General features: G+C 44.1%; 1 protein-coding gene across 1 annotated transcript in view; it reads right to left on the bottom strand.

Moving 5' to 3' along the window:
• Positions 1–13,957, bottom strand: part of LOC138274952 (E3 ubiquitin-protein ligase TRIM39-like) — a 104,816-nt gene extending 90,859 nt beyond the window's left edge. The window contains exon 1 of the mRNA XM_069219062.1: positions 13,852–13,957. Within this exon, the coding sequence (XP_069075163.1) occupies positions 13,852–13,908 (57 nt within the window). The 5' untranslated portion in view covers positions 13,909–13,957. The remainder of the gene's footprint in view (positions 1–13,851) is intronic.
• Positions 13,958–16,266: the final 2,309 nt, after the last annotated feature.

Genomic DNA, 16,266 nt, shown 5'->3' with positions numbered 1-16,266 from the left:
ACATAATCCCACCCCCTCCAAACGAAGGACAATAAGGCTAACCTAGGCCAGTTGAGACTTTATTGTCTAAGTGGTGATAAGTGGAGAGTAGATCTGCAATAGAGTGGTTACTCCCTTTACCATCCACTGTATGGTTACTTCCCGGTGGGGATGTAACCACCCTGTTTGGAGATTTTTACCTAACCAACAGTGTGAGTGTAAATTCTCAGAGTTCCTATTAGTATGTTTTAAAGTTGGGGAGTGGGATTGGTCCACTGGGCCTATGTCAAATGCAGGGAATGCTAGACAGGGATGCTGTCTCAATAAAGCCATAGCTGGGCAAAAGGTTTGTCCATATGGCTGTAAGAGAGAACATGTTTGCTGTTTCTCTTGAGTTGGAGCAGGGTAGGGCTGCTGTCCTATGAGCTCCACACTAGGACAGGGCAGCTGTGCTAAGTGTTTGGAGGCAGGGCTGCTGCACTAAAAGTTCTCTGAGAAGGCTGGAGGGATGCTCCATATTTACTAAAATTGTGCAGTTTTGCACATCGTTCTTAGTAGTTCCACAGAGAGGTACTTTTGCCTCTGAGAGTCCAGATGTGGTAGCTGATGGCTCCCTTGGTACAGGCTCCACCCCAGGAGAGGTTTCTCCCACCACAGGAATGGTATCCTTGGTGGCAGGGTGGGGAAAGGATACTTTGATACCCTTCTTACCTGTTGGTGGAGAGGGATCCTGAGATTTCAGGCCTTTTTCTCTCCTTTGCTTTTTCATTTCACCAGAAATGAGAGAAAGCAATTCCTCAGGGATACCCAGCATGGGTGCATGGGTACTAAACTCTACCTCTACCTCAGCCCAAACTGAGGTCTCTAGATCACTCCTTAAGAGACAATCTACAGGTAAGCTAGGTGATACCACCACCTGCTTAGGACCAGTAACTCCACCCCAACTAAGCTGAACTACAGCTAAGGGGAGAGATTGAGTGGAGTTATTGAAATAACTTGGTGCTTCTGTCCAAGTAGGTGTCGTGCAGGTGACACCCAGTTTTCAGTCACCAAAGTGATACTGGCACCTGTGTCCCTGAAGGCCTGAGCCTCAACACCAGAATTAAGTTATATAGGCTTTTATAGTCAGTCACCTTACTGCCATTTCACCAACCTTCTAGGGCCTTCACTGAACAGTCTACAAAATCTGTCCAATCCTGTGATGACTCCTTTCCGGTCTCTCTGAACTTTATCCTGTATTGTTCATTGGTTAAGCCCAGACCATCTAAGAGTGCACTTTTGAGTATATGGTAGTTATCTGCATCATCTTCCCTGACAATAAGGAGTCTGTCTCTCCCCTTGCCTGTAAAAGATAGCCACAGGATAGCAGCCCACTGAACTTTACAGGCCCTCTCAAGTGCAGCAAACCACATCCCCATCCTTGTAAGGAGGGACAACTTTGTGCAGATTTCTTGAATCAAATGTTGGTTCCCTAACATTAGAATTCCTGAAACTGCTGCTGCCACCTTGGGGAACTAACCCCAACCCCTGCATTTCCCTTTCCACAGCCAGGGATTCCCTGTCTAAGGCCAATCGTTGCTGCTGTATCCTCAGTCAGGCCTCTTCTAACCTCAGCTTTCTGAGTTCCCCATCTAGGGACTGGTCCTCAGGGTTAGAAGTGTGGGATGCTTCTTAAACAGAAGTAACATTGGGATTGGCAGAGGCTGATCTTTCCCTAACGTGAGCCACCCTAGTGACCTGGCCTCTAGGTGTGAAGGGAGCCTTACTAGTGCGTGAACCCTTCCCACTCCCAGTTGCACTAAGGGGTTTGTTGACAGAAAGATCAGTGGAAGGACCTCCCCAGGATGATCAGAACGCTCCTCAGAGCCTGCCGGGTTGGAAACTTCCTCACCTTTCCCATCTGGCTGTTCCTGAGCAGTGCTAAGTCCCTGGTCATTCTTCAAGAGAAGATTTAAAAGGAATTCCTCATTTGGGTTCTTCCCAATCCCTAAACTGCTTTCAATGCAGAGACCCCTCAAACTTTTAAAGTTATGATTCTCATATGTTGTTTTCACAACTCTAGGGGAAGCTTCTACAGTAGACATGTTGAAAGAAAAAGAGTTTAGGAAAAAAGAGTAAAAAGTTAGTAGACTAGCAGGCCTAACTTTTCAGAGAAAAGAAGAAACTTTTCAGAAACTTTGTAAAACGTTTGCAAAGTTGAAAGAACTTTTTAGAAAGTTAGAAATTACTTCTAGGTACAATTATGTATAGCTATAAGTATTGGAGAAAGCTTTTCTTATGAAAAGCACTAGTAACAAAGTGGTAAAGCAATTGCAAGTACTTATCCCATCGCTGCACCACCAATGTAGGAGACTGGCCTGGTTTGTAGTGGGTACCTTGGGTACTTACACCTTATACCAGGTCCAGTTATTGTGAGAAGGTATCCTCTTTCTAACATGGTTACCCCCACTTTTGGCCTGTTTGTGAGTGTGTGTCAGTGTGTTTTTACTGTGTCACTGGGATCCTGCTAGCCAGGACCGCAGTGCTCATAGTCTATGGCCTAATGTGTGTGTTGTCAGTAGTGTTTGACTGTGTCACTAAGGCTTTCCTAACCAGAACCTCAGTGCTTATTCGCTCTCTGCTTTTAAATTTGTCACTATAGGCTAATGACTTCATTTACCAATTTCAATTGGCACACTGGACCCCCCTTATAAGTCCCTAGTATATGGTACATAGGTAGCCAGGGCATTTGGGTTCCAGGAGATCCTTATGGGCTGCAGCATTTCTTTTCCACCCATAAGGAGCTCAGACAAACCCTTCCACAGGCCTGCCATTGCAGCCTGCGTGAAATAGTGCACACTCTGTTTCACAGCCATTTTCCCTGCACTAAATTAACTTATAAGTCACCTATATGTCTAACCTTCATTTACTGAAGGTTAGGTGCAAAGTTACTAAGTGTGAGGGCACCCTTGCACTAGCAAAGGTTCCCCCACATACTCCAGGGCCAATTCCCGGGACTTTGTGAGTGCGGGGACGCCATTGCACGCATCCATACATATAGGTCAATACCTATATGTAGCTTCACAATGGTAACTACGAATACGGCCATGTAAGGTGTCTAAGATCATGGAATTGTCCCCCATTCCAAATCTGGTATTGGGTAGCCAATTCCATTCATTTTGGGGCCCCACCATCGACCTCCAGTACTGCCAAACCAGCTCTCTGAGGCTTGCACTGCAAGGTTTTCACCCATGTGGATGCCACAAGGCGTGTGAATTTAGTCAGACAAAAAAAGTGTAAATAACAGTAGGTAACTATACACACCCTATTAGACAATACCTTACATGCAGTGACCAATTTGAGATATATGTGCTGGAATGTCCCTGCTCATTGAGCTATGTGGGGCATACTGTGGGCACTTCTAAGAAGTGGGTTTTTGAACACATAAGGGCTATTGGCCATGGCAATTCTAAGTACCCCATAGTAAGACCCTTTCAGGCTGTTCATTTTAAAGATCGTACCCAACTATCATACTTTATTATTTAACATGTTGCTAAAAACCCTAGAGAGGACAACCATACCTTGTACCTTAGGAAAAGGGAATCTGAGTTGATTATTGACCTCCAAACTCTAACCCCAAATGGACTACGTTGTGATGAAGAGTTACATCTCCATAGAGACTAATCAGTTTGATGAGCATAGGTTTCTAAGCTGTTCTTCAGGTTTATGAGAGTGCCATTACTGCTTTTGGTTTTCTGCTGGTGATTTTATATGCTTTATGGCCTGTTTTAATGATTCCTTGCATGTTGTGTCTTTATGTTACAGAAAGAAAGGACGGACGTTTGACTTGCTCTCTCCTGCATGGGTGGGGGAGGAGCACTCAGACCCTTTTCTTCATTTTCAATCCTTTGGTTTGGTGGTAGTTAAGATAAGACATACTCATTTTAATCTTCTTGTTCCTTTTTATTGCACTGTTTATAAATGATGTGTCCAGCACCATTAGAGAGAAATAGATATTTAGACTGTATTTTTTCTATGATTGTATCATGAGATGTATTGATCCTTTTGCTTGCAATACTGTTGTGGATTTGATTTTACCGGTCTGCTCTGCTGGTTTACGCACCTCCCCTCATGGGCCGTTAGAGCCCAGAAGGAGTGTTCAGTTGTGGATGTATATCTATATCTATATCTATATATATACTGGAAGATGCAGGATCACAAGAAAACAACAGCCAGCCAGGGCAAAAATCTGGATCCCAAAGGATACAATGAGCCACAAGAAAATGTAATATCCAAGAAAGAAGTGACTCAAACAGATGATCTCACTAAAGAACAAAAATATATTTCTACTACAACGTTTCAGCTTCCGCCTTCCTCAGGTGGTACAAGATGGTTTTCTCAGTGGCTGCACAGCTGACACTGGTGGATTTTCAAAAAGCATCATGAGTGAAGATTCCAATTGGAATGTGGATTCAATGCAGTCCTGAGAACTCTTCAGATATGCAGAAATCAAGTGGTGTTGTCAGTGATGTTCAGTCCATCTGGATGCAGTGATTTTAAACGGTACATCCAGAAATTTTCTCTCATGTCCAGTAGTTCCTCCTTTAAAACATGTTCCACAGGGAAAATCTTCAAATCTGATAGTAAATGGGCCACAAGGTTAAAATGGTTGGCTACAGAGTCACTTCTTTCTTGGATATATCTATCTATATATATATATATATATATATATATATATATATATATATATATATATATATATATATATTCACTGAAAAAAACCATACAGGGACGTTATAGTAAGGTTGATGTTTTGCCCACACAAAACAATAGAAATTCAGCAGTTGTGATTATACTTATAGTTATACTTATGATAAAAAACTAAAACTCGCGGCCTAAAGTTACTTAACGGCATGAGTTATACATTCTTCAGACAAGTGTAACTATAGGTATAACTATAACTGCTGAATTCCTGTGGTTTTCTATGGGTAAAATGCCAGCCTAAGTAGAACATCCCTGTAACCTTCAGTAAATTTGTATTTTTTTTAATGTAAAGTAACATATGATTACAGTTTGTTAATACAATCATAGCCACACATGGCCTTAGGCCATGTGAGGCAAGGGTATGCTGTTTGATTGGGTGAGGTTTTTTTTCCACTGGTTTTCTGTTCTGTGGATCCCCCGCGGGTACCCATGGTTCCCCAGCTGGTGCCTGCAGGGGACCCGTGGGTCCTCGATTCCACCCCAAAACATTTTTGGGGGCAATTTCTTGCCCATCCGGGGTGCCTCAGGGACCCCTCCATGTGACATATGTGATCAGGATACTTATATGCTGCCCCCTATATGTTTCACACTTTATGCTTCAGCAATCACGGAGCTGCTGCCAAAGCAGCTCTGTGCTTGCTGAAGCAATAGCACTGCCAGGAATGCCTTAAGGCTTCACCCGCAGTGCCAGGTAGCTCGTAAGGGCTTTTTAATAATTAAAAAAAAAAATAGGGACCATGGGGGGAGCCCTTGAGGGCTCTCTGCTTTGCCCATAAAGGGCGTTTTATTTAAAAAAATAGAAATAAATTTATATACGGAACGCAGGGAAGCCCTTAAGTCTTACCCTGCGGTGCCAGATGGCCTGTAAAGGACTTTTGATACATATTTTTTTATTATACATAAATAATATGAAAGGCGATAAAGGGCTAGAAAAAAAGATTTTAAAAAGTCTCCCATACTTCAGTGTGAAGGTCACAGACCTTCACACTGAGTTGTGGGGGTTCGAGTCCAACCAGCCTTATTTTCATTTTTTGTTTGTTTTTTAATGAAAATAATATTATATTGTTTATAAAAAAACAAATTCATTTTTTTATTTTAAATTGGAGACAAATAACTCATTCTAAGTATGTCAGACATCAAAGCCTTAAAAACTGTCTCTCTCCCTTTCTTTCTCTCTCTCTTTCAATCAATTCTCCCACTCACACACCCACTCAGACACTTACGCACCCACTCACTGACCCACTCAGACACTCACGCACCCACTCACAGACCCACTCAGACACTCACGTAGCCACTCACAGACTGATTCAGATGCTCATCCACTCACTCCCAGACCCAGTTAGACCCTCATGCATCCACTCAGACAGTCACACACCACTCACACACCCACTGACACCCTGATGCACCCACTCACAGACCCGCGCACATACTGATGCACCCACACTGATGCACCCACTAAAACACTGATGTATGCACTCTCACACCAAGACAGACACTCTGACAGCCACTCTTACACCCAGATACAGCCTCTCACACCTATTTTCACACACACAGCAGCCGCGGCTAACTTTCACTGTGCATGTGCAAAGGGCCGTGCACAACATCAGGTTGGGTGGCTAGGGGGGGTTGGCCGCAGGCACAGGCTGCAGGCCAGCCCTTGCGGGCAGCCCAGACTGCACAGGGGAGAAGGCAGTGCATGATGCAAGGTTGGGTGCTTAAAGGGCGTTGACCTCAGGGCCTGGTTGGATTAAGGTATAGTAATTAAAATTACTATAAGTTTTTTTTTTAAAAAACATAGAAAATCACTGAAAAAACTAAGATTACACGGATGTTATAGTTAGGAAATACAATTAAAAAAACCCTTAGAAATTCACTGAAAAAAACAAAGGTCACAGGGACGTTATAGTGAGGAAATAGAATTTAAAAACCTTTGAAATTCACTGAAAATAAACAAAACAATGGTTACAGAGACGTTATCATGAGGAAATAGAATTAAAAAAAATCTTAGAAATTCACTGAAAAAAATAAAGGTAACATGGATGTTATAGTTAGGTTCTGAATTTACAAAACCCTAGAAATTCAGCAGTTATAGTTACCTGAGCTAACTATAACTTGCACTCCCATAGTGCACTGCTTATGACCTCACATATTACATCACTCATGACATGGTCAGTGACATCACTGATGACATCTCTGAAGACATCAGTGATGACATCATCCAGTGAGTGTAAGTGGTTGTATCAATGTGTGAGTGGGTGTGTGATTATGTCTATGGGTGAATGAGTGGTTGAAACAAAAAAAAAGAAAAAGGGCCAGGCTAATAAGCATTTAAAAAAACAAAATCAGAAAAATCCACGATTCTCAGATTTCTTTTTTTTTAAAAGACAGTATCCCACGTTTAAAAAAAAAATTGCCCCCAGGTGGGCCAGGTCCCCAGGGCATCACAGAGGACCACCAAACCCCAGGGCTAGACTTATTTATGAGCAGGGGGTGCGCACCTCCTCCCCCCGCTGCCCTGGGGACCATCACCTCACCAGGGCAAATGTTTAAAAAAGAAAGGGCCTCCCAGTGGGACCCCATTAGGCCCAGGGACCACCACTCCCTGGGGCTATGTCCTCGTCGGAGGGGGGGCACGTGGCCCCCCCTCGAGGAGCCTCTGATGGCCCTGAGGACCTCCACCCGGGAGGGTCGGCTCCTTCTATGTCCCAGGGTGCCCAACCCCAGGACATAGCTGTTTGCTGTGGCTTGGCTGCAGCTTCAGCCAAGCCACAGCAAACACTTCTGGTTTGTTCAAATCTGAAGCTTTCATCTCTGTCCCTAAACGCAAGCAGGGGAAAGCGATGAAATGCTTCAGCAAGCACAGAGCTGCTGTCAAGGCAGCTCTGTGCTTGCTGAGGTAATGGCACTGCCAGGGAAGCCTTAAGGCTTCCCCCGCAGTGCCAGGTAGTCCATAAGGGCTTTGATTTAAAAAATCCTAATAAAAAATAATTTAAATGAATCAGTAGGGACCGCGGGGAAGCCCTTGATGGCTCTCTCGCGGTCCCAGATAGCCCATAAAGGGCTTAAAAAAAAAACAACAAAAAAAACAAAACCCATAACTCAGCATTGGGGGTTCGAATCCAGCTGGACTCTCTCTTTAAAAAAATAAAAAAATAAAAAAAAACATTAAAATAAGAAAAATATCTTTGATTTAAAATTGTACACAAATATGTCATTCTAAGTATATCAGACATCAAACTCTAAAAAAAACCTATGTCTCTCCCCTGTCTCAATTTCTCAGTTTCTCAATAACTATAGCTGGTGCCTTAAGGTAACTATAACTCTCGCGCTCGCCATGCACTGCTAATTACCCACAAATTATTGCACTTATGTAATCTTTGATAACATCATTGATAATATCAATGTAATATTTGCAGTAACATTTTTGACAAAAAAAACTGTGCATGGCGAGAGCGCAAGTTATAGATACTTTACGGCACAAGTTATAGTTACTAGAGATAACTCTGACTATAACTGGCGAATTTCTAAGGTTTTGTATGTTTAAAAGATGAGCCTAATTATAACATCCCTGTAACCTTTGTTTTTTTCAGTGAACATATATATATATATATATATATATACATATATATAAATAAATATATATGTATGTATATATATATATATACACACATATATATATATATATAGTTACATATATATAAATATGGGTAGCATGAAATTATTAGCAAACACAATTTTTATATGTATTTTACATTATATTAAATGTATATACTTTAATATTTAAAACACATTACTTTAACATGTGTATGTATATTAAAAAAAAAAATTCTACCTGTTTTGAATGATATTCTCTTGTCATTTCTATCTCATGTATAGGGACATGATATTGTGTAAAACAATGTTTTTGACACAATATTTTTGTCAACAATATTTTTTACCACAATAGTGTATCAGTGAACCCAAAGCAGCATTACAATCTTTCCTCCCTGAGACAATAGATACTGCTTGGAAAGCAGCAGTACGAGATGTCCTCCCTCTCACAACAGGCACAGCAGCATTACTAGCTTCCCTCCTTTACATAACAGGTACAGCAGCATTACAAGTTTCCCTCCATTACACAACAAGTACAGCAGAATTACATGCTTCCCTCCCTAACACATTAGGTGCCTTAGCATTACAAGGTTCCCTCCCTTACACAAGCTTCCTTTCTTCACACATAAGGCGAAGCAGCATTACAAGCTTCCCCCTTTACAGAACAGGTACAACTGCATTACAAGCGTCCCTCCTTTATACAACAGGTACAGCAGCATTGCAAGCTTCCCTCCATTACACAATAGGCACAACAGCATTACAAACTTCCCTCCTTTATACAACAGGTACAGCAACATTACACAACAGGTACAGCAGCATTGCAAGCTTCCCTCCCTAACACAATAGGCACAACAGCATTACAAACTTCCCTCCTTTATACAACAGGTACAGCAGCATTACAAGCTTCCCTCTCTTACACAACAAGTACAGCTGCATTACAAGCTCCCCTCCCTTACACAATAGGTACAGCTGCATTACAAGCTTCCCTCCTTACACAACAGGTACAGCTGGGGCAGCAGCATTACAAGCTTCCCTCCCTAACACAACCGATACAGTTGAAAGGACTCCACTGGAAACTAAAAGCAGCCCAAGCAAGTGTCATATTAGCCCCCAAAATATGTCATATAAGTAAGTGGAGTGAGTGAGCTAGACCACTGCCAAGGGGGGAACAGGGGGATTCCTCCCAGAAAGGTTTGGAAAAATGGGGATAAATGGTCAGATGCAATATGCAAAAACAGATAAAAATAGCGTTTCAAAATTAATCAATATGGAATTAGTCACCTATGAGCAATCTCAAAGTGATTGGAGCTACTGAAAAATACACATGAAACTTGCGACAACTGTGTGGTGGCGGCGCGGGTGTCTAGGGCTGGGCTTCCTGTGGATGGGCTGGATTGGTCGTTCCTAGACAGTCTGGGAAGGTCATGGAACGGTCCATTAGCGGATGAGTGAAGGGGGCTTTGGAGCAAGTGTGTGTGTTGCAGGTGTGGATGGACACATGCGGTTCAAGAGTGATTCTGAGCAGAAAATTCAAATTCTCTTTTTTTACTCTCTTGTGTTTACCTCCTCTGCCTCCATTTCTCTCTTTTCTCATTTCTACCTGTTCTCAGTCTTTTCTCATGTTTATTATTCTTTTTTGTCACACTCTTCTCTTCATTGTCACTCTCACATTCTTTACTCATACTTGCCTGTGCCCCACCCTCTCCTCTCCCATCCTATCTCTTACACCTTTGCTGTGTCACACTTCCTTTTTCCTCGCTGTCCCACCCATCTCACCCTCCTATGTCCTACTTCAATCTTCCTCTCCACCTCCTGGGACCAGTGCAAGGATTTCTACCGCCCTCTAAAAAGTACCTTTTTCTCCACCACTCCTGCTCCCCCCCAAACAATGGAGACATTCTCTGCTGACACTGGTGATGTGAAATCCTCTGCTATAGACAACAGATGCATTCATTTAGTATTCCTTCTGCAAAACCTGCTCAATCCTCTCTATATCTTTTCTCCTTTCTCTTCTTTTTTATAATATAACTTTTATTGAAATTTCTCAGACAAGCCAAATATTCCCCTAAATTGACGCCCTTCTTCCCACCTTTCACACAGAACATAATTACATAGTTTTATTATGAATGAACAGCTCACCACATGGTAAGCAGGTGGGTTACATAACAGTTTCCTCAAACAGGAATAACCCACATCCCCACATTCCCACCAACCCCATCGCTCCCACAACAATTCTTTTATAATCTCGCCAATCTGTCCAAATCTTAGCATGTTTACTCAGGCAGCCTGTAGATCCCCTCCTTCCCTTTCTTAATGACACGCTTCTCCCACCTTCCTCTTTCTCATACTTCACTTTCTGTGTCTCTCATACCCCATCTTTCTCCCTCCTGAGTCCCTGCTCTCTCCCTTCAACAGTCACTTTGTTGTTAACTCACCTCACATCTATGCACCTTACTCTCTTCCAGAGCATCATGTTACCATTCTCTTGCACAACTTCCTTTAGCATATATTTTTGTCTCACCATATTCTTTCTTATGAGACATTTTGAGGATTTGGGATAACTATAAACAATTGAAAACTTTAACTGAGGGTAACCAGAAACCACCCATAAATTACATAAGGATGATGCTTTCTAAGATGATCAGTCTGGTGAGACTCATAGGTGCACTTTTTAACCATAGGCTCCAAACCATGAATAGACATGCTCAAGAATAAACACTAATAATACACTTTTATGACTTTTTTTAAAACTTGGGTTTGGATGAGCTGAGGGCCTACATCCACTGTGTTTCTGTTACTCTGCTCCAGTTGCAGATGTTGGCTCTGTGGCTCCTGGTCATCAGCGATGGTGAAGTGGATGATGCTGTGGTTGGCCCAGGAGAGTTCTGTGATGTGGCTGAATCTGACTTTGTTGCTGGAGGTGAAGAGGGGGTCAAGACTATGTCCGGTCTTGTGTGTGGGTACATTGACTAGTTAGGTAAGAACTATGTTGCTTAAGTTCTTAAGAAGGGTGGTAGAGTTGGCGTTATTGAGGTTGTAGATATGGAAATTGAGGTCGCAGAGTAGAATATAGTGGTTGGAGTCAATGGCTAGTGGTGCAATGATGTTGGGGATGGCGTCACAGAAGGCTAGTCAGGGTCCTGGGGGTCTGTATGAGAGGGTGCCTCTTAGAGTAGTTTTGGCATCAGTTTGTAGTTGGAAATTGAGGTGTTCCATGTGGGGTGAGGTGTTGTCATTGGTGGCGATGCATCAAATTGTGTTCTTGAATATGATGGTGATGCCCCCGCCATTTTTGTTAGTGCGGTCTCAGTGTATGATCTTGTAGTGCCACAAGACCCATCAAGAAGAGGAAACAATAACTGAGGTTGGATATCAGTTCTTCTAAACCCATCAAGAACTGTCACTATTCACTGACGGTTGACCTCAACTGATCCAACAGTTCTACAAGACCCATGGAGAACCGAACATGGTCACTGGTGGTGGACTTCAGCTGATCCAAGAATTACTTGACACCCATCAAAACACAAAATAATCACTGACTGTGAATCTCAGATGGTCTTCCAGTTCCACAAGAACCATCAAGGGAGGTAATAATCACAGACCTTGGATCTCAGCTCTTCTAAACCCACCAAGAAAAGGAAATAATCACTGATAGTGAAACTCAGCTGGCCCAAAAGTTCCACAAGACACGTCAGTAAATGTCATTATTCTCTGTTAGAATTGAGGTGAGGCGTACATCTCCTACCCAAGGAAATAAATTCAATGGCCCTTGAATTAACAAAACTGACCCAGCACCTTCACAAGCCTTTAGGTCAGAATTACAACCCTATGAAGGCCACCAAGCACAAATCTTAACAACAAAAGGTCAACAACTTAATGCTGGCAACAATAACACATTCCAGGCACCATGCATATTCTGTGGTTTATTTCAAGCACACATCATCAATAATGTAGACAAGATTCTGGAATCAAGATCTATTTCTGTTGACATTTTGCAGTTTAGATTATGACTGTAGTACAACAGTGCTAATACACAAAGAAAAATGAATACATATATTCCACACACAGCTGCATGTATGCATGTACAAACCCACTGACAGATAATTCCAGGTCCATTTATACACAAACTCCCTGGTGCACCCAATCACACAGATGCATGCATGAACTCATAAATTCTTCCACACCCAAACATGCACAAACAAATAGAGAGACCATTACAAACAGGCACACATGAAAGTGCACAGTCACAAAGAAATGACTCAAGACTCACACAAGCACGCACACTCAAATCCTTGCTACGACACGCAGCTCGTCCTCTCGCTCTCAACAGACCCCACCAAGACGAAAACCAACTTCCACAACTGCATGAAGAAGGCCTCTGCTTGAATGAAGGAGAACTGCGTGAAGCTGAAAACGGACAAAATGGAGGTTCTGATCTTTGGCAGACACTCAACCCTCTGAAACGATTCCTGGTGGCCAAAAGAGCTCCGACTCACCCCCACATTGAAAGACCATGCCCGCCGCCTCTGCATCATTCTCAACAGTAAACTCTCTATGAAATGCCAGGTCAACGCCGTTTCAGCAGCCTGCTTCCACACATTCTGCATGCTCTGCAAGATATTTAAGTGTCTCCCCAACAGCACGAGGAAGACAGTGACACATGCCCTCATCACCAGCCAACTGAACTACGGCAATGCACTCTACGCAGGCACCACCACCAAAATCATGTGAAGACTTCAGACGATTCAGAACGCAGCTGCCAGGCTGACCCTCAACCTTCCCAAGAGAACGCCCGTCACCCAGACGCTGAATGACATCCATTGGCTCCCAATCAAGAAAAGATGCCACTTCAAGCTCCTGACCCATGCCTACAAATCCTCCATAACCAAGGACCTGCCTACCTGAACCACCACCTTCGCCTCCACAAACCGACTAGTAACCTCAGCTCGGCACACATCACCCTCGCAAAGATACCACGCATATGCCGCTGCTGCACCAGAGGATGCTCCGTCTTCCACCTCACTGCCAAAGACTGGATCTTCATCCACCTCCGCACTGCACCCTCGCTGACCCACTTCAGAAAGGGACTGAAAACCTGACTTTTCAAACAACCACCTGCAGCAAGCACCTGGGTGACAAGCCGCGCTATACAAATAACATCTGATTGATTGATCATTCACACACAAACACACCACGCAATAACACACAGGCCTGCATGCTCACACTTACAGCACGATGCCTACAGTCCATGCATACTCACTCTGACACTGACCATGTAGGTATGTGATTATTACGCAAAGGTTGGGAGGGTAATACTTGTTTTTGATTTTTTCAGGAAGACTCTTGGAAAGATCTGGGCTCCTTAGCCCCCTGGGCACTGACTCTCCACCAAGTATATTTACCTGGTAGAGGCATGACCCAGGCTGAAGGGTGAACCAGTGGCGTCTCTGCATCTCTGACCTAGACAGGCACATGTACAAACCTGTGCATACAGAATGACAGATCTTTAACTGCACGGGGGTCCCGGCTGCCACTCACCCTCATGGTGTTATATTGTTCCTCTTCCTTGAGTTTAGACTCCAGCATGAATCCCATCTCTTCCCTCAGAGGCCACAGCCAATCCTGTAGCTTCTTCTGCAGATAGCAAAGTACAAAAGTTGACAATGTAAAGTGAAGTTGTTCATAAATAATAATCATCACGTGATCATCCAGACATATGCTCACAGTAAGTCCCAGCGACACATTCACAGTTTAATCACCAGTCACACAGATCTTGATTATAAGCTTTAGCCACAGGTTACCAAACTAGAAGCTACAGTCACACTGAGCCAAGCCACAGATGTCCTGATGTTAAGTTCAGATTGTATGCACAGGCCACGTGTTTCCAGATCACAGGTACCAGGAACACATCCAGACGGAGGTTTCCAGGGCACTTAATTCCATATTAAAATGCCAGAACAGTCTTAAACAACGTGTAAGGACAGAAACAGATATCTAGATTGGTCCTGAATATGTCACAAGCCACTTCCTCAATACTTGACTCCCCTCTACTTGCAGGTTTCTAGTGTGGAACCCGTCTCTTTGTCCCAGTTTCCTTTCAATGACACCATGACCTTGCTCTACAGAGCAGTCACTTCTATACAGGGACAAATGCAGCGAGAGAGCAGGCACCGGTCTGTGAGAAGCCGTCTGCAGCCCTTGGAGGGTCTGTGAGAGGGAACAGGCACCCCCCACCAAGAGCAGGCATTGGTCAGTGAGGGGCAGTCTGCAGCCCTTGGAAGGTCTGTTAGAGGGAACATGCACTGACCCCACCAAGAGCAGGCACCGGTCTGTGAGAGGCAGTCTGCAGCCCTTGGAAGGTCTGTTAGAGGGGACAGGCACCAGCTCCACCAGGAGCAGGCACCAGCCTCATGCAGGGTCTGTGCCCGAGAACAGGCAGTCATACCAGAGAGAGCGGACACCAGCTGCATACAGTGTCTGTGTGCCAGTGCTGACAGTCATACCAGAGAGAGAGGACACCAGCAACATACAGTGTCTGTGCCTCAGTATTGGCAGACATAACCAGAGAGAGCAGACACCAGCAGCATACAGTGTCTGTGCCCCAGTACAGACAGCCATAACCAGAGAACGTAGACAGCAGCAGCATACAGTGCCTATACCCCAAAACAAGCAGTCATAACCAGAGAGAGCAGACACCACCAGCATACGGAGTGTGTGTGTCAGTATTGGCAGTCATAACCAGAGAAAGCAGACACCAGCAGCATACAGTGTCTGTGACCCAGTACTGGCAGTCATAACCAGAGAGAGCAGACACCAGCAGCATACAGTGTCTGTGCCCCAGTACTGGCAATCATAGCAAGGAGAGCAAACACCAGCAGCATACAGCGTCTGCACCCCACTACTGGCAGCCATAACCAGAGAAAGCAGACACCAGCAGCAAACAGTGTCTGTGCCCCAGTACTGGCAGCCATAAACAAACAGAGAAGACACAAGCATCATACAGTGTCTGTGCCCCACTACTGGCAGTGATACCAGAGGGAGCAGACACCAGCAGCATGCAATGTCTGTGCCCCAGTACTGGCACTCATACCAGAGAGAGCAAACACCAGCAGCATACAGTGTCTGTGCCCCAGTATTGGCAGTCATACCACAGCGAGCACACACCAACAGCAACAGTGTCTGTGCCCCAGTACTGGCAGTCATAACCAGAGAAAGCCGACACCAGCAGCATCCAGTCTCTGTGCCCCAGTACTGGCAGTCATACCAGAGCTAGCAGATTCCAGCAGCATACAATGTAAGTGGCCCAGTACTGGCAGTCATAACCAGAGAAAGCAGACACCAGCATCATACAGTGTCTGTGCCCCAGTACTGGCAGCCATAACCAGAGACAGCATACACCTGTAGGAAGGTAGCCTCTTTCTAGCCTTGTTACCCCCACTTTTGGCCTGTTTGTGAGTATATGTCAGGGTGTTTTTACTGTCTCACTGGGATCCTGCTAGCCAGGGCCCAGTGCTCATAGTTAAGACCCTATGTTGTCAGTGTGCTTGATATGTGTCACTGAGATCCTGCTAGCCAGGACCCCAGGGCTCATAAGTTTGTGGCCTGAATGTGTTCCCTGTGTGGTGCCTAACTGTATCACTGAGGCTCTTCTAACCAGAACCTCAGTGTTTATGCTCTCTCTGCTTTTAAAAATGTCACTACAGGCTACTGACTAATTTTACCAATTCTGATTGGCACACTGGAACACCCTTATAATTCCCTTGTATATGGTACCTAGGTACCCAGGGTATTGGGGTTCCAGGAGATCCCTATGGGCTGCAGCATTTCTTTTGCCACCCATAGGGAGCTCAGACAATTCTTACACAGGACTGCCACTGCAGCCTCAGTGAAATAACGTCCACGTTATTTCACAGCCATTTTCACTGCACATAAGTAACTTATAAGTCACCTATA

The sequence above is a fragment of the Pleurodeles waltl genome, chromosome 2_2, assembly GCF_031143425.1.
Source record: "Pleurodeles waltl isolate 20211129_DDA chromosome 2_2, aPleWal1.hap1.20221129, whole genome shotgun sequence".
Taxonomy (NCBI): domain Eukaryota; kingdom Metazoa; phylum Chordata; class Amphibia; order Caudata; family Salamandridae; genus Pleurodeles; species Pleurodeles waltl.
This window is presented reverse-complemented; position numbering and strand designations above follow the sequence as displayed.